Consider the following 26,372-nt stretch of genomic DNA (forward strand, 5'->3'; position numbering starts at 1 on the left):
TTGTTTTCCATGATAGTTTATTTAAATAATACATTTTTTTTGGTAAGAACAGCTGTTTGTAAAAACACTTATAAACACAAGAAAGCCAACAGATCAGTAGCTCCCAGAATGCAGCTGAAATGCAGGCCAACCTGTCGGCTGCGTATGCAAGGACCCCACTGCACTGGGGGTCAGACGAGGGGTGTGGGAGCCGTCAGAGCCCATTCATAACCTGGGCTGATTCCTCTGGCATGATTCCTCTGTGGCGCTTTTGTGTTCATAACATTTATCAGACACCAAAGGACAAGGACTGGGGCATAAGAGTGAAAGGGGAAGAAAAAAACTGTCCCATTGAAAAGGAGTTTAAAATACTGCACTTATCTTTTCTCAGCAAAATTTAAAATATAAAATAAACGGATTTGCAACAAACCAGCTGCACTCCCGACTCAAATGGTTACCCAGATCAAGACTGCGTGAGCCGTCCACTGTCTAGAGGAGCAACAGCAAAGCAGATGTCTTAACTAGCAGTTTTTCCAAACATTTGGGGTCCTATTGACCCCAATTTGAAAAGTTTTATAATGGCATCTTATTTCAAAACCAAGAGCTGTCACATTACGTAACACCTTTTTTGACAATAGGATGAGGTCAACCCTCCATTTTCAGCCCTTTACTCTCCATACAAACACTTCAAATGAAAATAGCTGTTTTCACTCTATAAAAATTTCATGCTTAAAATGTGATGACTTGTGCTTTTTTTTTTTTTATTAAGTTTGGATCTCTTTAGGACAAACATTTTCAAATAACATACTTTTGTAAAGCTGTAATAAATTTTGTAATCATCTCACAGGTTCCCTTGCCTCTCTCCCTCACATTCACTTGAATACATTTTCTCTGTATTTAGTGCACTACACCAGTAGTGTGTTTGTTCCAAATCCATAAACTCCTTAGAATTTAATGTGCTAACCTGTCCTAAAGAGAATTTTATTAAAATAAAAAAGACCATATGCGGCATGCTGTTGTACCTTTAATTGCCTTTGGGGTCAGTTTTTACTATTCATTTACTGTGATTAGTGTTAGATTGTTACTGTTTTTAGCGTAATACATTTATCTATTGCCATGGAAGCCAAGGCAAATTTTAGATCCATGGCCAAAGATGAGACTGCTCTCAGACAGGCCTGTAATTCCAGATAAAACAGAATAAACATGTTTTCAAAATATGGCATGTATCAAAAAGCAAAGAGGTGTGGTCACAGAGTCCAATACAAGTGCCAAACCTGTCTACAGCCTCAGTTGATTCTTGGTGGGGGAGATGGAAAGGTACACGGCTGAAGAAGTGGCTGATCTGCTGGCCAGTGAAAGTATGGAGTGCGCATTAATTGAATAGGTGGACGGTTTGGAGACAGAGGACAGCAAGGTAGAAGACTAAGAAAGCAAAGATTTTGATGAAGAGGAGGAAGACATTTTTGTCTAAAAATGGAGAAATATGTCGGCCCTCAAAACCAGTGATGCAAGGGGGTCCAGGCAAGTTGCTAGCAGAGCACATATTCAAAATCCACTTTAGGGGCAAGGCGGCTGTGTATTTCTCAAGCACCCAACATTACATCGTCATTTCAGCTCTTTATTCCAAGATCATTTAAAAACATAATTATAGAAATGACTGATTTGGAGAGGAGACAAAGGTTTGTCAGCAACTTGCATGAATTCAGCAACAAATTCAGTGCCTACCTCGGATGCGTGATCTTTGTCAGGGTGTTCATATCTAAAGAGGAAACTACTAGCAGTGTCTGGGATGCAGAAATGGGAAGTGCGATTATTCTGGCAACCATGTCCTGAGAAAGGTTGCAAGTTCTCTCCTCAATAATAATGTCAATAATAATAATATAACTGCATATTTTGATTTCATACTGTCATTGTTAATAAATAAATCAGTTCTTTTTGTAATCTTACTGGAGTATGTTACAATAACCTGGGATTACCTTGACAACAGTACCAAAGATAGAAAAAAATTTAGAGCACAAAAAATATATATATGCCAGTTGAAAATCTTTGTTTTGCATAAATTTGGATCCATTTAGGACAAGTTGGCACATTTTCTACATGATCGATTAAATTTTAGGATGTTTTTATGGATTATGAACACAAACACCACCCCTAACTGCAGAGAAACTCCTGGGGGGTCAATTTGGCCACCAACAGTGTGAAAGGCACGACATTTTTTAAAGGATACAAATGTCAATTGAAAATATTTATATATATATATATATATATATATATATATATATATTTATATATATTAGAATTTGGTGATCAGTGGTCATTGTTAACACACCACAGCACAGCACACAGTGCGCAACAACGAAGTGTGTCCTCTGCATTTAACCCATATGTGACTTTCGTGACATAGCAGGGGGCAGCTAATTCAGCGCCCGGGGAGCAGTGCTTGGGGACGGTACCTTGCTCAGGGTACCTCAGTGGTGACTGGCTGGGGGGGGATTTGAACCTGCAATCTTTCGATTACAAGTGCGCTTCCCTAACCATCAAGCCACCACTGCCACATATCTATATATATATATGTGTGTGTGTGTGTCTGTGTGTTGATCTCTTTAGGACAAGCTAGGACATTTTCTGCATGATCAATTAAATTTAAGGCTCTTTTTATGGATTATGAACGCAAGCACTGCTCCTAATTGAAGAGAAACGCCATTTAAGCGAATGGTGGGCTCCATATCACCCCAAACTGAAAGGAATAGCATTTTTTACAGCATAAAAAGTCATTCGAATTATTTTTTTATATACATTTTGATCTCTTTAGCACAAGTTGGCACATTTTCTACATGATCAATTAAATTTTAGTGTGTTTCTATGAATTATGAAAAACACCTCCCCTAATTTCTGAGAAATCCTGTTCAAGAAAACACGCCATGATGAAAATATTTGTTGATACCTCTTCCCATAACACACAAAGTCACTTAGGTTCAGCTTAATTGCATCATCTTGAAATTTTTTTTAAACACCCTTAAAGATATAAAGCAGTATTTCCCAATCCGGTCCTTGAGGACCCATAGACAGTCCACATTTTACCCGGAGCTGGAAGGGAGCAAAAACATGGACCGACTGAGGGTTCCTGAGGACCGGGTTGGGAAACACTGATATAAAGGGTTAAACCTACTCTCTGAGGGGAAAATATGGAGTGAATATCACTCAGTATGGCTCTCCTGAAACAGTTGGTATATCTCTTAACTCGCATACTTTTTAAAAGAGTATCAGGGAAGGGCACAAGTTTTATTCTTTTTAAATCACAGTTTAATATTTGACTGTCATCAGCCAGCCAGGGCACCGAATCAAGAAGCTGTGAGACAGCTTATCCTGACTGCTGCCAGGAGCGGAGCCACTGCTCGCTGGCAGAGCCTGGCAGACAAGCGGGCAGCCTGGCAGACAAGCGGGCAGCCCGGAGAGCCCTTGGCCCATGAGGACAGCAGGTCAGCTGCTCCTGGTGCCTCATCTTGGGGACAAATATTTCAACTACATGGTGAACATACAGCATTTTCAGTAAAGAACACATTTCCTCTCATCTAAAAATGCACGCTCACCTTTTTGACTCCCATGCATTTGTGTTTATACACAAAGTGAAAAATATGGGTTTGATTAACTTTTCACCATGTCACCCTTTTAAACAAGAAAAAAGAGAGATATTGCCTCTACACCAGTTAACATTCAACAGGCCAGACAAAATCATCATCGTGGACAGCTGATGTGTCTGGGACACTTAAAGCTCTGCAGGAAAAGTCCACTTCCCTCACACAAAACGCACTTAGTCTGAATGGTGTGAACCTGGGAACTAACAGATTAAATCCCATTTGGGGGTAGAGGGGATGGGAAGGGAGTTTTAAAGGAAGATATTAAAATACCAGCCTAAATGGCCAAATTTTTTTGTATAATGTCTATAAAGTCCTCTCTGGTGTTAACAATAGTGCTTGCAACTCTTATTTTGAATATTCTAGCCTTAATCTCAGCGTAGTTTAGGTTCCCGTCGTACGGGCTCTGGGAGCCGCGTCTGGCTGGTGGCCCTGCCTCCGTCACTGCGGGCCGGTTCCCACCCGACAGACGGCATCGGCACGCTGGTCGCTCACGAGATCCTGCGACTTGGGGAGCGTGATCAGTCCTCTATGTACTCCCAGAGGTCCTTCTCGTACCCCTCGTGGACGTGCTGGAGCAGCACCCTACGCCGGCTCTCGCAGTATCTGAGGGCCAAAGACACGCGGCAGCTGTGAGACTGAAACACACTTCGAAAGTCACACATAACACGATAACATCTTATGCAGATACAGTTGTGTTCAAAATAACAGCAGTCCAATCACTAATCTGATCAATGACTGGTTTTGGTAGAATTTATATTTCTACATGGCAAATAAAATACTAGTAGGTGTAGTAGAGTAAAAGAAAGCCAACAGACCCAACAGTAATGATAAGCATGCTGCTGATTCGGTGTAACTGAATCATTAATTGAAAGGGGCGTGTTCAAAATAATAGTGTGGAGTTCAATTAGTGAGGTCATTCATTCTGTGAAAAAACAGTTATCAATTACAGCTCTTATTTAAGGAAGGGACATGCTGGTTATAGTGCACTTCTCACTGAAAATTTGAGTAAAATGAGTCGTTCCAGATATTGTACATAAGAACAGTGTACTTTGACTAAAAAGTTGATCGGAGAGGGGAAAACATATAAAGAAGTGCAGAAAATGATAGGCTGCTCAGCTAAAATGATCGCAAATGCTTTAAAACAGCAACCAAATACTGAAAGATGTGGAAGAAAAAGGAAAATCATTCGAATCGATCAAATAGCCAAAATGGCAAAGACTCAGCCAATAATCAGCACCAGGTAGATCAAAGAAGGTCTAAAGTTACCTGTGAGTACGGTTACAATCAGATGATGCCTATGTGAAGCCAAGCTACTGCAAAAAGCCCCCGCAAAGTCCCACTGCTGAAGAGGACACCATTTGCCAAAGAACACACTGACTGGCACAACATTTTGTGGACTGATGAAAGCAGGATTGTCCTTTTTGGGTCTCGGGGCTGCAGGCAGTTTGTCAGACGACCCCCAAACACTGAATTCAAGCCACAGTACACTGTGAAGACAGTGAAGCATGGTGGTGCAAGCATCATGTTATGGGGATGTTTCTCATACTACGGTGTCGGGCCTATTTATCGCAAACCAGGGATCATGGATCAGTTTGAATACCTCAGAATACTTGAAGAGGTCATGTTGCCTTATGCCGAAGAGGAAATGCCCTTGAAATGGGTGCTTCAACAAGACGATGACCCCAAACACACCAGTAAACAAGCAACATCTTGGTTCCAGACCAACAAGATTGAGGTTCTTGTCAATAGAAAATTTGATTTCAGCTCACAATAAAAATATGTTTCTGAGGTAAAACCAAGAAATGCAGAACAATTGTAGAATGTAGTCCAATCATCCTGGGCTGGAATACCTGTTCACAGGTACCAGAAGTTAATCGACTAAATGCAACACAGATGTGCAGCAGTTCTCATAAACAGTGGTTATACAACTTAATATTAGTTCAGTGATTCAAAGGAAAGCAAAATGTCAAAACATTTTTCAGTTTATACAGTGAATGTTTGAGTTTGTAAAGAAGAATGCAGACACTTATTCTTTTGAACAGTCTAGAATTCCCTTTTCTTCACTTTCTGTAAAGGAATAACACAAATTTGATCAATTTTTTTTTCATGTTTTGATTTGGAATAGAATGTGCAGTGTTCCCAGATGCATTTGCATGTATGGAAATAAAAGCTATTATAAGGATTTTGAACTTCAACTTTTTTAAACAGAGTGCTATTATTTTGAACACAACCGTAGATTTCGCTTTAGAAGACACCTGGTGGATATTAAACATCCAATTCAAATTAAGGAGCTAACATTGTAAGACTTTTTAACAGTAAACCCTAGACTCCAAATTCATCTGCAGTTTTGACTTGAAAACATTTGCAGTGCCAGGGTAGACTTTAGTCAAATTGCAGAGAAAAATCATCAGACACTGAAATCCAATCTGTGCATTTTAAATTCTGCAGGAATGTTCTTGGTGTGAACCAGGTTCATCATATTGTTTTTGGATGAAAAAACTAAGAAGCTCACGCATGATATATGAAGGACACTGAGGGCAGGATATCCTGCCCCTGAAGCATCACAGCCCCGATAAACACACTCAGTGCTGACCTGTATTTGTCCTGCACCTTTTGCTTGATGTCCTGCAGTGAATCCTGTGAAATGTCTCTCTCCAGGTAGCCGGACAGCACCTCAGTCGCATTCTCCAGGTCTGCTTGGTTGTTCTGTGTCAGCACAGCAAGTGTGGAAGTCAGTGGCTGCATTCAAGACGCCACAAAAATCAACAAGCGACATAACTGAGCAAACGCATTGGTCCAGTTAATAAAACAGGAGGTACTCGCACGACACACTAGCACTTGGAAAGGAGAGAGATGGACTGAACTCCAAAAATAAACTTGCCACTTGGCCTTTCCCCATTCATTCATAAAAGCCTACTAGTCCAGGTCAAGTGGATTTTATTGTCATGTCACTTACACAAGACAGTACGGTGATGCGAAATTCTGTTCCAATTTAAAAAAAATCAGTTGTGTAGAAGATGGGCTAGGATAGGATTTCAAGTCCAATAGCAGCAATTTCAATGACCAACAAAGAGTAAATTCAGAGAGGCCTCTTAAATCAGTTTAAACAAGTAGAATGCAAAATGTTAAAGATATGTCATATGGTAACAGTAGCATGACGAGAGCAATACAGTGCATTGAATTTTATGCCAATGGTTGAGGGCATGTAAAATTTTGTGGTGGTGAGTATCTGGTGCAGTAAACAGTGATACGGAATTTTCAAGAACAAAATGTCTGGTGCGGTAGATGGCGATAGTTCACAGAGAAGTACTGACACAGGGGTGCCAGGAAGCGAGCATCAGGAAGAGCTGCAACTCACCTCGAAGATGATGGACTGGTTGTTCTTCTTGAGGTAGAACGCGAAGACGTAGGTGAACATGAGCGTGGAGCGGCACTGGCACAGCACGTCCACGGCCTTCTTCAGGAACTGCACCTCGATCCACGACATGTTATGCTGCTGCATGCCCTCCATCTTTTGCTTGACCTGAGCGTACAGCTTGTGTTCAAAGCGCAGGCTCTGCATGTGGTTCATGTAGCGGTTGCAGTAGAAGAGGTACCTCTGCAGAGCGGCCCTGGAGCGCTGCAGGACATATGGGGGCTTAGGGAAGCAATGCGGTCACTGGGAGCTACACTGGCAAACATGCACGACTGAGGCGGCCCAAGGGGCTGCATGACACCATGGTACCATTTAAAAATGTACCTCTTGTGCATCTCGCGCAGCCTTTGCATCATCTTCATTGTAACGATTACAATTGTACCTAAAAAAATGGGGAAAATAATATGAGAGCATGTGACCGATCCAAGGTGATGAGACCTCAGAATTTCTGGATGACCGGTCTACAACACAGAGAACGTCAGTCTATGGACATTAATTAAAGGATCTGCCTTTGAAAAGCATCAGTGGTGTCTATCATGTAGCTTCATGCCCTCACAGTGATTTGAGGATTTCCATGCCTACAATGAAGACAGAGACTGCGACGGAGAGCACACCCGCAAACACAATTTTGGGTTTAATTCACAGTAAACAGGAAAATAAACACTCCCACTTTAACAATGCTCTTAACCTAACAAACAATCTTTCCCCCAGCCTCATACGCAACAAATTATCTGCCATTCGTGCCAAAGTGGCCCTTCTGTTGGTCTGCACCACACAGGATAGCCTTCATTCACATCCCGCATCGAGCAGTCCTGCCCGGCCAAAACCGTTACAGGTTTGTGATTTTTCCGTCCTCGGACCACTATCACAAAAATAGGAAATTGCCTTAAAAAATCACATATTAACAGTCAAACGCCTGTATCACTGTAATAAACTTAAAAGCAGCTGTTTACTACGGTCCTTCAGACTGCAAGGCAAGTCACGCACAAAGAAAACAGCATGGATTCCAAAGACCTTCCATGTGTGATGGATGTAAAAGATTTCTAAGGCTTTTAAGATACCCTGAAAAGATACCCTTTTAAGAAACCCTGTTAAGTCGATCATTAAGAAATGGAAAGTGCATAGCACCTCACACATTGTGCCAAAAGCAAGGCATCCATCAAAGCTAAGTGACTGGGACAGAAGATCACTGGTTCGAGAGGCCACCTGGAATCCAGTGACAACGCTTAAAGACCTACAGAGTGTAAATGCCAACACATGCCAAAACGTGCATTGCACAACAACATCAAAGATATCGCACGCATCTGGGAAGAAGAAAGCCATCTGAAAAGGGTTCACCTGGAGCCGCGACTGGCTTTAGCCAAGAAATACCTAAAGGATCTTGCAACAAAATTTCAGAAGGCTTTGTTTCAGATGAAACAAAACCAGAACTTTACCATAAATGTATGATATGTTTGGAGAAAACTCAAGACAGCCCATAATCGAAACATCAGCATCCTGACTGTGAAGCATGGTGACGGCAGCATAATGTTGTGGGGATGTGCAGAGACAGGGGAAGGTGTCAGGACCGAAGGGAGGATGAATGGAGCCAAGCAGAGGAAGATTTGGGAGAAGAACCTGACAGTCTGCAGAAAGAGTGAAAAACGGTCAGATACAAATATATTAACAGGGAAATGACCCAAAGCACAAGGCCAGAGCTACAGTGGCTTGCAAAGAAGAAGGTGAATGTTCTGAAAGTGTCCAAGAAAGTCCTGGCCTAAATCCAACTGAAAACCTCTGGAATGACCTGAAAGTTGCAGTGCATCAGCAAAAACCAACTTAGTTCTGCCAGTTCTAATGCATCTCCAAAGAGGTGTAGGGGGGAGATACCAAAATCCAGGGATTCCAGTCTTGTAAAAATCTACCCCAAAAGACTGGCAGCTGTATTTGCTGCTGACACAGGGGGTGTGTATACTTAATTAATGAAAACATTTCAGTTTTGTCATTTAAACACTTTTTCAAATTAAAATGGTTTCACTCCAGCAGGTACAGAGAATGGATGGATGCATTCATATGGTTTACTGTGTGATTTAAATTAGGACAAAAGGCCTTTTAAATTAATAAAACGTACAGACCGCAAATAAGAAAAAACTAAATAATTGGAGTAGGGTGTATTCATTTTCATTCATAAGTTGCTCATACTTTTCTGCCACAACTGACAAGTAAGATCTAAATACAAGATGTTCAGAGAGTCAACGGACACTCACCAAGCTGACCCATGAGGCTCCCAGGAACCCAGACACACCCAGCAGAACTCTGCTTTGCAGTTCTGGTTTCGGCATACCATGTGGTTGCACCCCCCATCCTTCTCGATGGTCACATGGCACTTGGGGCATTCCTACAAAGGAAGGGGGTCCAGTGAGGCCGCGGCGCACAGCCACAGGAAGGCAGGAACCTCAAAACACTGCGGCAACGAACCTTGGTGTTTGCTGCAATCCAGTTGGAGGTCTCGCTGTCGTCGTCGCACTTTTTAATCCACTTCCTCAACCACTGCAGAAAAAATGCGGGAGAGAAAAGGCCTGCACAGTGAGTGAAGCACAGAAGCTCCCTAGGGGACAACTGAAAAGCTAACATGTCAGCTAAGAGTACTGAAAAAGCACCTAGATCCACGGCAGGCTACAGCTACAAAGATAGGCCCTCGATTCAGACTAGATTCAGTCTGACCATTGGCATTCGGGAGCAGGAATTCAAATCATGCTACGGAGGAGCCAAGGCATTCTGGCAGGCCGCCACAATGCGGCCTGCAGATCTAACAAGCATCCACCAGTTGCAGGTTGCCAGATATTCGAGGTGAGGTTGAAGCCAGGGAACTTCGGCGACAGCATCAATAAACCTAAAATTGAAATTGATGACTATCACCAGTCGTTCAAGTACATTACTGCAATTCTTTACTGAGAAAGAATCATATGTGGTAATATCAGGTATTATGTGATGCAATTTAAAATAAAAACTAGGCCATGACCAGCAATATATTCCTGAATTTGTAAAATCATAAAGAACAAGAAAACCTGGTGATGTTCTCTGCTCATGAATTAAACATGTTAAATCCACAACTTTAAAACTTCCTATTGATAAAAGTAAATTAACGATATGGCGCTTTTCCATTGGCATGCAGGAAGCGAGCCGTACCCGACCCCCCCCCCACAGCACGGTTCCAGCTCGTAAAGGCATTGCCAGGTTTGAAAAGTGATAATGACTTAAAACCAAAGTGATGCTTATATACTGTTAACACAGTGTACATTCTGATTTACTATGTGCTAATTTCATAATGTTCTAGCACACCTGTGAGAATGGCCATGTCATGCAAGCATCAGACGCTAGCAGAATTAGCATTCGCATTCATAAGTTTATATTACGAATCCATTCTGTTTAGCTGTTCTGTAGTACTTTTTAAAGTAGGAGTTTGGAAATTTTCAAATTCTGAATTATCGGTAATGCATCAATACATCGCAATATGCGATACTAATAATACTGAATGATATATAGAATATACCTTTCTTCCTGCATTTCAACAAGTCAGATGGTGGTGATGCAGTCAGCTCAGTCTGGTCATGTTTTTGGCCCTACTAGTAAGCAGGGTCATGTCAGTGCAGTTACAACTGCGTACTTTGCAACGGAAAGCCGGCAGTATGTGGTACAGCTCGGGTATGTCTCGGTTCTTGGCGGCAGTGGAAAAGCGCCAATATTAACAGCCTAACAGTAGACCAATGCGGTGAGTAAGCTAACGGCACATTTGTGCTCCTAATGGAGGACACCATGGCTGAAGCGCAGTAGAGAGAAACATAAGCAAGGTGCAAGGCATGGCTGCCATTGCTGATGTTATAATAAAGGTGGCATATTTTTGTAACAGTGCTTGGTAGGATTGAGATGCTTTTCCATGGCTACCAAATCGCAAAACCAAACTTAATGTAGAGGGACATTTAAAACAGGGTTAAAACCTGCATAATTCCACAGGGCTAAGAGTTAAGCAATAGCCAACTAGGTAAATTTATGTGTTGAAACATGAAATTCAGAGTGTTCCGTCAGCTGTCCAGCGCCCTCCTTTAACAAGGCAGGTCTCAGGGGCCAGCTGTCTGCGTAGCGGATCTTTGTTCAAACAGAAACTGATGCTTCTCTGAGAACAAAGCTGAAGTGAAGACAGTGTCTCGAAAGTCAGGAATATAAAAATATCATGGTCAGCTGTCCACCACGGCTGCAGCATTTAGCTGACTCAGCTTTTACTGCTTACAATAGGAAATTGCTAGCGCCATACCCAACTGCAATATTCTGTAACCCAATCATAGCACATTTTACATACCTTACACTTGACAGGGTCATGCCAATTCTCTCCACAATTAAAGCTACGATAAGGGAATAAAAGCCAAAAGATTCATGTTGAAAGGCACATACACAGAGTATCACCTATATACAGTTCAGTAGCGTTCTCATGCAAGTAAATGCACACACCACCTCATACCTCTCCTTACAGATGGGCAATAACGTACAGGTATCTGTCGGCTTATGTCCTACTGAGGATCACCTGATCGCATTTACCCCTGAGGTCCATAGTAAATAATACAGACTGACTGAGATACACGCGAAAGCGGACGCAGTAGGACGTCAGCAGTGTATCGCTTAGTATAACAGATGCAAGAGAATGGGCAGCACCGCCAGTAGTATAATGACCCACTGTCCATATCTAAGTTGTAGTACAGTATGCATTAGGGGTGGAACGGTTCACAAAATGCACGTTCCGGTTCGTGTCACGGTTTCAGGTCACAGTTTTAGGTTCGGTTCAGTTCACTTTTTTTTTCTATTTTCTCAACACTCCAAGAATACCATACATCAGCAGTAGATAATCCACCATTTACGGATTATAAAATATCAGTTATTCTCAAGGACGTGTCACGCAGTCCTGTAAAAACTGAAAGAATGAGGCCGTTTGGCATCAGGCGCGTCACTTTGACAGTCTTAGATTAAAGCTGGGAGCGATTTTTATACAGTAAATGGGGAGACATTGCTGATTTCAAAATGCTTTTCATTTATTTGGCAAAAAATTTTTTTAATTGTTTGCCTTAAATTCTTGCTCAGAAGAAATAGTTATTCACTGTCAAATCTTAACTAAAAGAATATGTTTTCTTATTTAAACTGTGGATAGCTGTGGTTCTTACAAAAGTTGTCTGAGAAAATAAGAGAAAAATGGCTCTTAAAGCTCTGACCCCTAAACTGGTGCAAACAAAAGAACTCTGACTTTACTATTTTTGTGACCGATATAGGCAAAGGCCATCACCATAAAGTGAAGCATAAGACCAACCAGCAATAGACATTCATTTCTTTAAAATCAACACACAAATAACAAATTTTAAATTCCTTGATTATCAGTTTTTAATGGAAAGATTTTTATGTTTTTTCACAAGAAGTTAAAGTGCAGTATTTGAAATACAGCTGTTTCTTATCTAAAGTGACACTGTGTTGTCTAAAAAATAAAACAAAAAACAAATTAGCAGACCATTAATATAACATGCAGCATAAAGCGAACCAATAAACACTGCACTGTTTCAACACAACACTGCTCCGTTCATTCTATTTTCATGTTCTTTTGCAAGAAGATCAGTTTGCCCACATTCTCTACCAAGAGACGAGATCTACTGGCAGTGACAATGTCCCCTGCTGTAGAGAAAACGTGGGACAGCGAGGTACCGTTGTGCCCTCTTAGCAATGTGAGGATACTTAAGCTCGTTGCATTTCCACCATGCAAGTGGATCTGCATCCACAGCAACTCTTTGATAATTCCTCGTCATGTCTCATGATAAAGCTTGGGAATTACCGTGTTGCGGAAATGTCGGCGGGAGGTTAGATTACACCGCGGCTCGAGTACTTTAATCATATGCTTCACAACGGCATAAGGCTGCATATCTTTAGCTACGAAACATCCCAACGCTTTAGTTATGGCTTTTGCCCTGCTTTTGACTTTTCACTGAGAGGCTGTTTAAAAGCAGCAGGGAGTAGATGAGCCAACATATTGGACGTGTTGCCGCTAGCATAAGCAACACGTGTTGCACGGTGCCTGCACATGGACGCAGTTTTATCCAGCACTTTCTTAACACCGTCACCGTAGTTAGTACAAAATCCGAAATGATCCCGCATTTGTCACTTGCCATTCCCACAACTGACCTGACTGCTGCACTCTGGCCCCCTTCATAAGATCATTGGCGAAAGCTTTTTTGAGCATGCGCTGAACCGAACGATACACACGTCCCGAACAGAGATAAGCGAACCAAACGGGACGGATTTTTTTCGTGAACCGTTCCATCCCTAGTATGCATACAGTAAGCAGATAGAATAAAGATACAGCACCTGTACTGTGCCATTTCACTACACAAAAAGAAACTTACTGTACAATAAAATATTTCGCTGCAGCTTCAGGTGCCGTCTACTTTCTCAGCTTCCAACGTTTGCTACCTTCGCGTATCTTTTGATTTTTGTAGTGCAATTTTTTTTGTGAAATTTAAGCGCCAACTCTCATTATAAAGTGTTGTGATTTTATATTTACATCATTATTTGCTATAGAGCACTGTGTGAATATTATAGTGCAGTAGTTAATGCCTTGCCTCACTCCTATAACTACTGAGACATGCCCAAACTGACTTGTGTCCAGCGGACCTGGTCCCAAATATGGACGCAAGTCGACGGATACCTGTACTTATGTAAATGGAAGGGAGTCGTTTGGCAAATGCACTGATGTAAACGAGCCATTGCTGTACCCAGGACTGTGTAGGTTAAGGTAAATCAGCTGTATAAGATGTTGACTGGTGTTATTCCAGCATCTTTCCTGCAGTACCAGGTGAGTTTACCGGCGATTCCAATGTGGCCTGAGCTCCACATGCCCTCAAAAGCTATAATTTAACGATGGCCACAAATCAAGATGGAAAATCGCTTACCAGAACTGACGTCCACAGTTGCACCTTACTGGTTTGGCATCGGGATACTGCACTTTGACCACATGGTGGCAGTCTGGTGCGGGACACCACTTTAACAGCCGATTACACTGGAGAACAGAGGAGAGCTCCATGACGGACTACAGCAGAAGGTGTGTTTGTGGCAGCTTAGAAGTCAATGACAAAGACTGTTGAAGGTCCCCACAGGGGTACCCTTCAACAAGGTACTACTCAAAAGTCATCTCAACTATTTCGATGTATTACACAGAGCAATTAAAATAGCATGACTGTTTTAAAGGAGCACTTCAGAAAAAGTAATCTATTGCTATAAACCATAAGTCTAACATCACTCAGCCTAACAACACATATTACCAATTTTCATTCACATTAATGATTGAACAGTAACCTTACCTCCACAAAACTATTGGTAATTAAATGTTGGTATTTCAACTTCACTTTTGGATCTGTTATAAGACGCCTATAAAAAAAAAAAGATGCACCTCAGTGAAAAATGACTTCTGCAGTTTAAGATTACATACAGCCTAGTGCAGGGGTCTCCAACTCCGGTCCTGGAGAGCTACTAACCAGTAGGTCTTCTATCCTACTTGGCTTCTGATGAGCTACACCTGGCCCTGGTATTTACCTGAGAACTAGTGTGGCTCATCAGAAGGTAGGATAGAAAACCTACTGGACGGTAGCTCTCCAGGACCGGAGTTGGAGACCACTGGCCTAGTGCAACTCTCCATTAAAAAACTGCATGTAATGCAGAAATCCTCCAGATTAGCAGAGAGCAGCATACAAACACAGCGGCCATGTATCTCAGAAAATAACAGACAATTCTCAACTATCATAAAAATGACAATATCTACTTTCTAAGTTTTGCAGGTATAATTCAAAAACTAAGACTTAGAAACCCAACACACGTCCAGAATTATCAAATGGCCATGGATTTTACAGAAAATTACATGAATTAGTCTACTTCAAGGAAATAAAGAAGTCTACCAAATACAAGACGCCATTATGCTTGAGTGTGTGATTAGACCAAAGTGGGTCAAGCCGATTAAACACAGCACCAGTACCAAGCAAAAAGCAGATATCAGAAAAGTAACATGAACGCCCTCCATATGTGGAATATGCAGTCTGTGCTCAACTCTAAAATAGCACTTTAGCAACAGGTAAGATATTCCATGTGCAGTTTAAAATGGCATATTTAGTCTGACATTTAACATAATAGGAAAACTTATGGAAAGGAAAAAAACCAGTATATTGGGTATGAATATTGGGCATAAGTTAAATTCAATTAGCTGGGTACAAATTTATTTAGTGTCGCTAATACAGACAGCCTAGGTGACTTGAAGAGTTTACCGCAAAGTTAGCAGGAATTATCAACTCCCAGTGACAGTAATCTAAAACTGATGCACTTACATGACAGTGCTGTCATCCACCAAAATATCACAGCTGTGGGCAGGACAGGAAATTGTCTTTGAAAGGGGGGAAATTGTTAAGAAACGTATCAGGCAAATGTAAATCAACATAATGGTTCGATTTATGATGCAAACGAAATAGGATTTTTTCACCATGCAATGATTATTGAAAAACATAGCACAATGGTTTAAAGTGAACTAAGTGTGCACAGATTCTTCACAAAAAGATTCACCCTAACTCTACTAAAGTTATGCACACATATGGAAAAAATGAAGAGACAGGCAAATACCTGGCCCATTCCCTCCTCGATGATTTTGGTCGTTAGGTAATTGCTCCAACACTGCATGCAGAACTTGTGTCCGCACTCCAGGCCAGTAAAATACTGTGAGAAAAGGGGGACACTAACTGTTGGTGGTTTCAAACAGGCAATCCACCCAAACGCTCCAACACCAAGGGCCTCCAGTAACAAAACACTTCTCCATGTGGAACACTTCGCTGCCCACGCTTCAAAATGTTGGCCTGATACTTTTTATGGCCTCCAGGGTCGATCCCGCTTGCTTGTCTTCAAGTCACACCTCTTCTTCAACATCATTTTTGGCAAAAATAATAAAAAAAAAGGTTTTATGTTGTTGCTGCACTCTTACGACCAATCACTCATTTGAGAGTATCCAGGCAACACCAGTCAAGAACAGAAGTGCTGTGTTTTTGAGAAAAGAAATCAGGGAGACAACATCACAACTTCTTCAGTCTCCCTGATTTTTAGGACAGCATTATGAAGTGAATTTAAAAAAAGACACATCAGCATTCAACTTTCTGCTCAAAACTACATTGCAAATTCCTGCTAGACAGAATATAACACACCCATTTTATAGCTACTAAGGACTTTTCAGGACACCATCTCTTCCAGCCTCTACCCTCTAGCAGAAAACTCAGAGCCATCATAACAAAAACCAACAGACACGGGGAAAGTTTCTTTACAACAGTGTCTAGGGCTGTGTGATATGACGATATGTGTCGGATGACGAAATAAAAAAACGTCTATCGTTTCATGTTATCCTCTATGGTTTATTTCATGGTGTCGCAAAAATACTATTTATGGCAACACTTTTTCATCATTTGGATGACAGATTGCAAGGTTACACGCCACCACATGGGATGTGGCACTTGTACGGAAGTTTTTATTGGACTTTATTATTTGTGCCGCCACAGAAGACAATCTGCAAATATGTACCGTGACCCACAAATATTTAACTATCCACAAAGATGTATTTTTAAAATTGTGTTGTGTAAACGTGTTTTGCATATTTGTGGATTGATTCCTGTCTGTTTGTGAAACGTGTTACATTTGTGAGTTTTCTCCTATTTATTTACAGAATCTTGTCCAGTACCAACCGCTAAGGAGCCCTTAGGTGACATCTGGAAGCTGGTTGAGTGAATGCCAAGAGTCTGCAATGCGATCATTGATGCAGAGGGGCTATATTTTGAAGAGTCCAAAACTTGACAAACTTTAGAGATGTTGAGCACTTCTTTTGGTCATTGCAGTGATTGATGCGTATTACTTCATTGCCTCAAGGCCTTTTACTTTAAGGTGAAAAACATAACTAAAATACAGACAACTGAAGGAAAAGCAGGTGTGTCCAGGCTTTTGACTGGCACTGTACATAGCCTTGGAAACCCCTCCAGGACTGTTGGAGAAGCACTCCAGGTGGCAACATCAGGAAGCTGGTTGAAAGAAAGTCAAGAGTCTGTAATGCTGACATTAAAGCAAAAGGGATCATTTTGAAGAGTGTGAAATTTGAGAAAATGTTGAAGTCTTTTCTTGGTTGTTGCAATATTTGATATGTACTTTACTTCCTCGAGGCCTTTTACTATAAGGTGAACAATAGTTGAAGCAAACAATTGTAATTTCTAATTATTAAAGCCAGAAAGTTGCCTACCTGCTACCTTACGTAGAATTTCCACTGAATTGTTGGTGAAAATGTTTAGGCTAGAATCTGAGCTTATTCTATGTGGACTGCCTGTGCAAGCGTGTGTGTGTTCTTTGTGCGTTGAGCTTGTTGGAACTAGTGTTATTGTAAGCTATAACTGAAACAGACAATAAAAAGAAAATTTGTGAACTAAAATAAAACTACATTTACAAAAAAAAAAAAACGTGACGGCCTTTAATCTGCAAAATCACCACACCACCAACGTCTTCTACCTTGTTTAACTGCATTATTTCCTCTTTTTAAAGTTATGGTGTCACACCCTGCTCCGTCCGCTCCTAGTGTGTGCCACGCCCCCTCATTATCCACGTGTGCTTTCCCGATTGTGCCCAGCTGTTTCCTGTTTCGTTTGCCTAGTCTTGTGTATTTAGTCCGTGTCTTAGTCGATGTACCCCAGACTGGTCATTGTATTGTCATGTGTAGTGTCCGTACCTGTACGTCTGCCTCCGAATAAACCCCGTTACCCTGACTGCCTGGCTTCGCTCGCCTGCTTCCTGCTCGCCCTCCCCGCGAAGCGTGACAGATTTTTTTTTTTTTTTTTTGACGGACAAAACGGGGTTTATTGGGGTACAAAGCAGACGGAGACTCACACATGGGACTTTGACGATGACAGATCTGGGGAAAACTACTCAAGACGTGGACTAAATACAAGAGACTAGGTAAACGGAACAGGCGACAGGTGAGAACAATCAGGGTAAAACAGGAGGTAATGAGGTGGGCGTGGCACACAGTAGGAGCGGACGGAGCGGGGTGTGACATATGGCTACTGAGCTGTTTTTTTTCCCCATCGCCACTTCAATGCTTCCATGATTTACCAAAACAGTAGCGAATGGCGTGCTCCACTAACCAAATGTAACAAGCATAAGGATACGCCAAATTTATACAGATGACTAACTTTTGGGCGGTTCAATGTGCATATTACTATTTTAGGCAAACTGTCTGCTTATTGAATTGTAGGCAAAAATAATGTCCATCAGGGTTGGGGCCATTCCGGAATGCATTCAACAATTCCAGTCCAAATCAGGAAATGGAACTGGAGTTGGAATTGGAAAAAAAACTATGGAGAACAGAATTGGAATTGAATTCGAATTTCAGGGAGATTTAAATTCCAACTCCAGTTGGAAGAACTTAATGGTCAAGCTGATTTTCTGGAGGAAAATTAATCATTTAGATCAATCAGTCAACAGATCAAAAATCAGTCAACAGATCAAAAAATAGTCGTTAGTGGCAGCCCTACACTGCACTACACTACAAGGCCATTCAAAGTGATTAAAACTGAAGCAACAGATGACCAGGACATGCATGCTTTCAAAGGTGCCATGTTGTAAAGGAACCATTACATAAACGTGTGCATCCACACAAGTGCAGAAAAGAGTAGGCTTAAATGAACAGCATACTCTCAGTTCTTTAGCTGGTATGTAGTACAGCCCTGTTTAAATCTTGGAATATAAACAAAGTACTGACATGAAAACCAATGAGACTATTCACATAAAAATAATTCAGGACCCCAGTAAACTGCATGGGATTACTAAGAGTACTGATAACATTCACTCTGATGATGAACAAGCCTTTAGGCTAGTCATGCACCGATTTGGTAGATCAGTCTGCTGATTTGTATGAAAAGTCACTCTCTAATGTCCCACAGTAAATATAACAGATGAACCTTTCTTCAACATATCACAACACAATATACAGAAATTGAAATGAGCAGGGTATGGCAGCAAGACTGTGAATCTAGAGATACCCAGTCTGGACTCTGTCTTCTGGGGTTACTACAAATATGATTCTTATTTAAGCAAAGGCGTGTGACAGCCGCACTAAAACCAAGGATGGCTGGAGCACACAAGCAACAAAGATGTCCAGCAGGAGGTACTGACTGAATTGGGATAGTTCAGGTAGCAGATCTGACAAGGCATGTCCTGTGCCGAGGATCTTGTGTTCACCAGGCGTGTCCGAGATTTCTTACTGGGGTTTATAACATGACATTCTGAGAACAGATTGTCCAGGTTCCCATCAAAGTACCTGCAGAGAGAGGAAGTCACCATTCAGAGTTCTGTATCCATTTCAAATCATTACAAAATCAAATAAGTGATCAAATTCTTTAGAATACAATCGGCAAATGATTAATAACTAGAATTTAGGTGAATCCACAGTTCACTTTCTTGTTTCAGTTCAAACCTCATCTTTTGGTCACATCATAATTGCTGTACTATTACATCATTCAAAGGATTTTCAGTGACAAAAAAGCCGCTACATACTGCTACCGATGAACTATGTACAATTTAAAGGTTTTTAATTTTAGTCTTGAAGAATGGATCCTGACCACAGATGACTTTGGGAGCTAAGCAGTAAATCCCATCTGTAACATCTTACGTTATTGTCCTCCTCATCTGTTGTGCCTTGATTTCATGTTTACCAACTTGGACCTCCCTAGACATCTTTGCTTATTATTCGACCTAAAATTCTCTGGTTAATTAAGCATCATGATTTGCTGTTGTTCAACCATCCTGGATCATATTCCCTTCTCCCACTATGCACATCTTCGTGTATGACAAACTGATTTTGACACGATAGTCACCAGTAATATTAATCTTCTTTAAAGATAGAACTTTTATTTGGTAAACTGATTAATAGGTCAATAGTTTTTCAATGTAATATACTAACAACTCTCAAGCTGCCTGGTTGGCCAACAGGTTAGGAGAAACAGGTTGTATGTTCAAATCGCAGGGTCAGCAGAGTAATTTCACCATGGGGCCTTAGAGCTGTCACACAGAATGACTAGCACAAGACTTTAAAGTAAGCATTGAAGCATATCAGGACTCAATAGTACTATGGGTCAACAGGCAGCAGAATATAATATTGAGATGTGATATAAAATGCCCAGCTATAAGCAAAGACAAAAACATTTTTTTTGTATTTTCTACAAATCCAAGGACTTTAACTGATTGACATGACTGCTTTAACAACCTTTTTGCAATAACCATCTTATTTCAAGTATTTTACCTTCACTTGTAACACAGGCTTTTGTACACATTTTACCACTGAATTTATCCATTTCCTAAGTTAGTGGATGGCTGCTTAAGTCTGATCTAAAGTCTGCAAAATTTTCACAAAAAAGTTATTTGGTCTTCCCAAAAGAACCTTTAAAAACACTTTCATTATCAATTAGCAAATATTCACATCAACCAGAATTTGTGAAAAGGGCTGACATTTGTGACATGTGGTGACTGTACTACAAGATTTTGAGCAAGACATGAATAAATAATTCTGTTCAAAAAAGGATGACAGGAGGAGACGAGTTTAGCATAGATTTATAATAAGTGACTGAGCCCTCAGATTTAGTTCTTCTTGAAAACATACAAACAAAAGAAGCCATATGGTGACAACTTGCCTTTCCATCAGCTTCTCTTTGTCCCAGTTGAAGTGGCTAAGGAGTATCCTCGTTATTGTTGCGGGATTCTAGAAAACACAGACACACATTTGCAAGTCCGAACTCAATGATATAATATGAGGCTTTCAACCACAATAATCAGGTGGAAAAAGAGCACATATATTTTTAAATATGTTTACATTTGGAACAAAAACTGAAATGAGTTTATGATCTTCAAATAGGGGTGGTGCGGTGGTGCAGTGGTTAGTGCTGTTGCCTCCCACCTCTGGAACTTGGGTTTGAGTCTCCGCCAGGTTTCCATGTGTGTGGAGATTGCATGTTCTCCCCGTGTCATTGTGGGATTTCCTCTGGGTATTCCAGTTTCCCCCCACAGTCCAAAAACTACTGAGGCATATGCATGTGGGAGTGAATGGTGTGTGAGTGTGCCCTGCGATCGTTTGGTGCCCCATCTTGGGTTCTTCCCTGCCTGGTGCCTGTAGCCTCAGGGATAGACTCCAAACCCCCCATGACCCTGAACAGGGCAAGCAGTTTCAGAAAACGGATGGATGGATCTTCAAATACAGTAGCAGAAGTACTTTAATTTCACTGCAATTTTTTGTAACCAACAGCAGGGATGAAAAATTTTACAGACAGACAAACTTGGGCGTCCTTCAGCAAGTTGAATGTGCAATTAATTAAGATGAGAAACTGCACAGCTGACGTAATAATGGAGTATGAAGCACTATAACGTCTAAGGAAAGAATACATTGAACACCCATTATAAACGCACACACACAGCAAAATAAGTAACAGAGAGCTAAAGACATTTAATCATATGAACATTACAGAAGTAATTCAGGAAGCTGCCGTGGAGGGAGTGCTAAATCGACCCTCTCTCTGGGCTTTCTGGAGCAGACGTCAGGATCTGGCACCTGGCAGTAAGTGTCTTCAAGACTCACACGTCAGAATTTACACAGAGAACCTGTAGCGATATTCCCAAGTGCTGTTTATCACAGGCACATTTATCACAATCACCACACGCTGGTAGCAAGCCGCACCCTGTCCTGCATGCGGCAGTATGCAGTTAGATAGTGCTTTGGCCTACAGTACTGGGACTGCCCAGCTCTAACATGCTACAAGTGTCCTCAAAGGGGTGGCACACGGGGTCAGATCTGTCTGCAGCAGCCAATAGGTGGACAAAACCTAACCTTCAATACCAACTTGCATTTAGAAAAACAATTATTGTTAAAGTTCAGACCAATGAACTAAAAAGTCTGTTCAGTCTCCATTATTTACAAAAGATTCTATATAGCAGAACACAACACCATCACAGTCAGAAGTTGGTAGCCTAAAGCTTTTTTAGCCAGCTGGGCATGATTTTCACATCTCCCCCAGCTCAGTTTGTTCCAGTGACGCAGCTATTGAAAACACTGCAAACCAACCCAGTGCCAGCTGAAAGGATTGGCTTTTAAGTAACTGTCCTGTGCAAGTGGAGAGGCTGGAATTACACCCCCTTAGCTGATGTCTTAATGCTGCCAAAGTCTGGGGGAGGCCTGCTAAGCGGTGGCAGCCTCCCAAGTGAGCTGACATTTATAATTGTCCCGAAACGCTACACCCTTCACAGAATGGAGGCATTAACATCCCAAAAAAAAAAAAACGTAGGGTCTGAGTAATTTTAGGTTTAGTCACGACATCCATATTGTGTCATGCTATCCCCTTGGCTCCATAACATGGAACAAAGTCTTCAAACACTTCCACACCTACAGCCAATTCAACTCCTATATTCACTCCCATGCTAAAGGTAGCATTCAGATAAAAGGGATGGGGGCGTATTCCTCTTCTGTGTGTTTGAACAACTAAGATTAAAATGGTGCAGACCAAAACACAGAAAGTGATTCTGACAGAACTTGAATAACATGCTTCTGCATTCCCACTAGCTTGTGTCACACATCATGTCGCTGTTTCATGTGATTAGCCATATCATCTTACCCAAGTAACTGATTTCTACTTGAAATGTTTTTAATATGGCTACCTTTTAGTCCAGTGTATCACCATTCGGAATCCAAATATCCAAACATCTAATTTGGTGTGAAGAGCATCAAATAATTTCCCACTCACTGCGCTATTATAAGCCACCGAAGAGTTACCACTGGCATCAGCCGTTAGGCTAAACATTTGCCTAAGGGTGTAACATCACCAAAACACAGATCTCAATCCTCAGTCTAGAGAGGACATGTGCGGTGGAAGCTGATTGGGGATCTACAGCTATTTTGGGAAAACATAACTCATCACTTTATCTGGTAAATTTTGCAATTGGGTGTGCTTGCACTTTATTTAAAAAAACTGTGATTGGTTAATAATTGATTATAACACTCCAAAATCGATGCAACTGAAATCACCATTACCAGGTGGATACATCATGGTACATTTTCACAGCCATAGAAATTGTATTTAAATATATCTGGCGGAGTACTTTGTCCAAAGGGACCTACAATTGAAGATCAGAGAGCGTGGTCAGGGTGTCCCTAGAGCAGCTGGGGTTAAGTGCCTTGCTCAAGAACCAAGAGTGACATCAGTATGACAGTCATAGAATTTCAATGAGCACAGACTCCTAACCTGCAGATCAACATGCTGCCTGCTTAAATCACAGGTGGTGCTTGTTTTCCTCAGATTTCTGCTAATCACCTGCCCACCCTAACAGTCTCATACCATTAAGGAGTCACAAAGTCATAAGGTGACTCTTGTCCTCTTTCAACGCCATAACCACGAATTTCAAACCTGAGGCAGGTTTGAAATTTAAGCCATTCCAGTGTTAACTGTTTATATCAAATCCTTTCTCTCATAAACACAGATAAGCAACAGAACTAAGAAGAAATTTCTAAGTACCACAGACCAATCCCACAACACTTCAGAGAGATGAACTCTCTGCACACGCTCATCACGATGTCACCACGATGACACCTAGATCAAAGGATGTTCCATGAAATTGTACTAATCATTCTGTAAAAAAATATATACATAATTATTATTTAGGATAAGCAGGAGGTTTAGTGTTAGCGACTCCATCCCAAGGAAAGCAGGATTATACTGGATGCACATTTAGTTTTTATCGGGTGGCCATGAGTAAATATCAGAGAAATCCAAGTACAATGAGAGCCACCAATTCACTTCTGTGTCTCATGATCAAGTCATTTAGACAGGAGACATCTTACGGCATGTGAAAGAAGATATTTTTAAGTTTTAGATTAAAATGTTAACATTCATTTCATTTGTTGCAACTGTCCCAATTAACCAGAGAGTTAAGTGCATTTACTCAATATGCAACATGATTTTCATATTCCAAAGCTGCAATAAACTACAACTTTACTATGCATATCATTTGAGTTAGCCAGAAGTTGCCAGCATCAACAGCTCAGTAAAGCACAAGTCCTGGCACATATAGATTAAATGGTGACCACACACAACCACGATGAAGATTACCTAGGCAGACCCAACTCTTGACATGGCTCCATGCAGTACACAGACTTTGTAAAGAGTAATTCCTTAAAAGAGTATGAGTATTTTATCCATCTATGCTTCAACATCTTATTCTAAGCAGAGTCATTGTTGCAAGGGTAGCTGGATCTATGTGAGGCACAAGGAAGGGGTACAGTCCGGATGACCACTTAACTACTTAGTGTGAGGTAAGACACTACAGGACCCAACTGGAACAACATTTCATCTTATTTCAAAACTGCTCTGCTTGGACTGAATGTACTTGCTGGCACATAATTACAGTGCTGAAAAGGGTGTGCAAATATCATATAGTTAGACTTGCAACATAGTTTCACACTTTTAAAAAAAATACATGGATGATCTTCATCTAGTTGGTTTCTTTGTTTTATAAGAAATTCCTCCTTTAATGTTAAACGTGAAAATACATCATTTTTGAAATGCCGTCTAAAGATTCAAAATACATGAAGTTTCACTCTTGGCCACAGCTGCTGGCAACAGGCCAATGAAAATAAAACAATTATTATAATGCAAAAAAGGAAAAGTGAATATAAGCAAACAAATCTTGGCCATGATAGTCATGTAATTACCGGACGCTAAAACAGAAATTTAAGTTGCCATGTTAAAAGCATTAAGTTGATTTGAGCAGTTATTTTAAGGTATTAGAAAATGGTTCGTTGGTTAAGTAGTGGATACGTCTAAGGTAAGTCAGGTACATTAACTATTACAGAGACCCGATTAAAAAGCTACTCATACCAATGCCAAAAAGCTACTCTACAGGTAGGAGACTTGGGAGAACTCTTCGGACCTGGCAGAGCGTTATTTTCGTGTGACATCTCTCAATATTAAACAGAGATGGGGTGCAGACAGCTAACCGTTAATCAAGCTTCAGCTCCGATTCCTCCTGCTTTTAATACAACATAAAATGTGGCCTACTGACTCCCCAGCATCCCCGGGCTTTCCTGTAGCCAGCTTGCCCGAAGGCACCTCACCTGGATGACCTCGTTGACCTCCCTGATACATTCCACCATATGCTGTAGTATCTGTTCAGCGGTTAACACTTCAAACGGATAGTCCTCCTCATCCTGACCAGAGCTGAGACCGCTCCCCCCGGTCTCCCCGCAGTCGTCTCGGTCACCACCAGCTACAACGGGATCGACTTCAGCTTCCAAGTCGTCTTCGGGTTCTCCCTCCGCACTCTCTTCGCTGCCTTCCTCCTCGTCGTCGTCGTCAAACTCGTAGTTGTAACCCTCGTCGGAGTCCATCACCGGGAGGATTTCTATGGGTCGCCAACGCGGAACACGCAGCTAACGAAGCACAGAACAGACAGCTAGCGCAGAGCCCCCAAGACAGACACAACAACACAAACAGCGGTCACCGCAGAGCCAACAAAGGGACGTGCCGTCACTACGTCCTACGTCATCACGTCCTTCCGTCATCTCATGACGAAGGCGGGACGCATGGAAGAAAGCCCTATGACGTCTACACTGACGTTTTAAATGGTTTTACCAGCACGTGTTATAACTATGTACTGAAGAACCCGCAGTTACCATCAGACCTTTTTGTTTTTCATTAGAAATTTCTTTCTGAAAAATCGTTGTTAGAAGTAACTTAGGAGTGTACAACAGAGAGCGTATTACTGTGTGCTACAGCATTTTCTTTACCCATGACCAGAAGGCTCTCCAAAGAATGTTGAGAACAGCAGATCTCACCACAGGAAATAAACTCCCAGCCTTACAGGAAACAACAAGAAACAACAAACACGGCAGTGTGGCTCGTTGTGTAAGGATTTTGTGCCTGTGATTGGAAGGTTGCTGATTGGAATCATAGGGCTACAGAATGATGCCATTGTTGGGCCCCAATCGCTCCAGGGCCACTGCATGCTGGGTGACCCAACACTGTGACCCTTAATTAACCTTGCTCTTACCTGTCTTTGTGTCTGAGTCAGATGGAGTAGGCGAAAAGAGAATTTCCCCATGAGGATGGATAAAGCATCACTAATCTATTCCATATTCCATAAACTCACCACACTTCCACAAGTATTCACATGTCAACCTGACTGTTTATAGTGCTGACAATTTTTAACAACATCACTGCAATTTTTTTTAAATC

At 41.3% G+C, this 26,372-nt stretch overlaps 1 protein-coding gene across 2 annotated transcripts; it reads right to left on the bottom strand.

The window, feature by feature from the left end:
• On the bottom strand, positions 1–25,728 carry LOC111843527 (E3 ubiquitin-protein ligase arih1-like). Of its 2 annotated transcripts, none has more exons than XM_023811179.2 (14): positions 25,253–25,728; positions 20,790–20,857; positions 19,276–19,420; positions 15,703–15,795; positions 15,414–15,469; positions 14,400–14,466; positions 13,992–14,098; positions 11,369–11,411; positions 9,490–9,561; positions 9,279–9,409; positions 7,357–7,414; positions 6,976–7,236; positions 6,211–6,323; positions 1–4,220 (listed from the first exon to the last, which is right to left on the bottom strand). In XM_023811179.2, exons 1-14 carry the CDS (start codon positions 25,523–25,525, stop codon positions 4,136–4,138), a joined length of 1,572 nt encoding a protein of 523 aa, XP_023666947.1. In that variant the 5' UTR covers positions 25,526–25,728; the 3' UTR covers positions 1–4,135. The 2 variants fall into 2 exon arrangements, with proteins under 2 accessions (XP_023666947.1, XP_023666945.1); XM_023811177.2 differs by having other exon boundaries at positions 6,976–7,254.
• Between the last annotated feature and the right edge of the window lie 644 nt (positions 25,729–26,372).

This window comes from Paramormyrops kingsleyae, chromosome 13 (genome assembly GCF_048594095.1).
Source record: "Paramormyrops kingsleyae isolate MSU_618 chromosome 13, PKINGS_0.4, whole genome shotgun sequence".
Lineage (NCBI taxonomy): Eukaryota > Metazoa > Chordata > Actinopteri > Osteoglossiformes > Mormyridae > Paramormyrops > Paramormyrops kingsleyae.

Coding starts and splice junctions, on each gene's coding strand:
- LOC111843527 (XM_023811177.2), bottom strand. CDS start 25,525: ATGGACTCCGACGAGGGTTACAACTACGAGTTTGACGACGACGACGAG. Junction 9,562..11,368: donor ATGACCCTGTCAAGTGTAAG/GTATGTAAAATG, acceptor TTTTTTCTGCAG/TGGTTGAGGAAGTGGATTAA. Junction 7,255..7,356: donor CTGCGCGAGATGCACAAGAG/GTACATTTTTAA, acceptor TGCTTCCCTAAG/CCCCCATATGTCCTGCAGCG.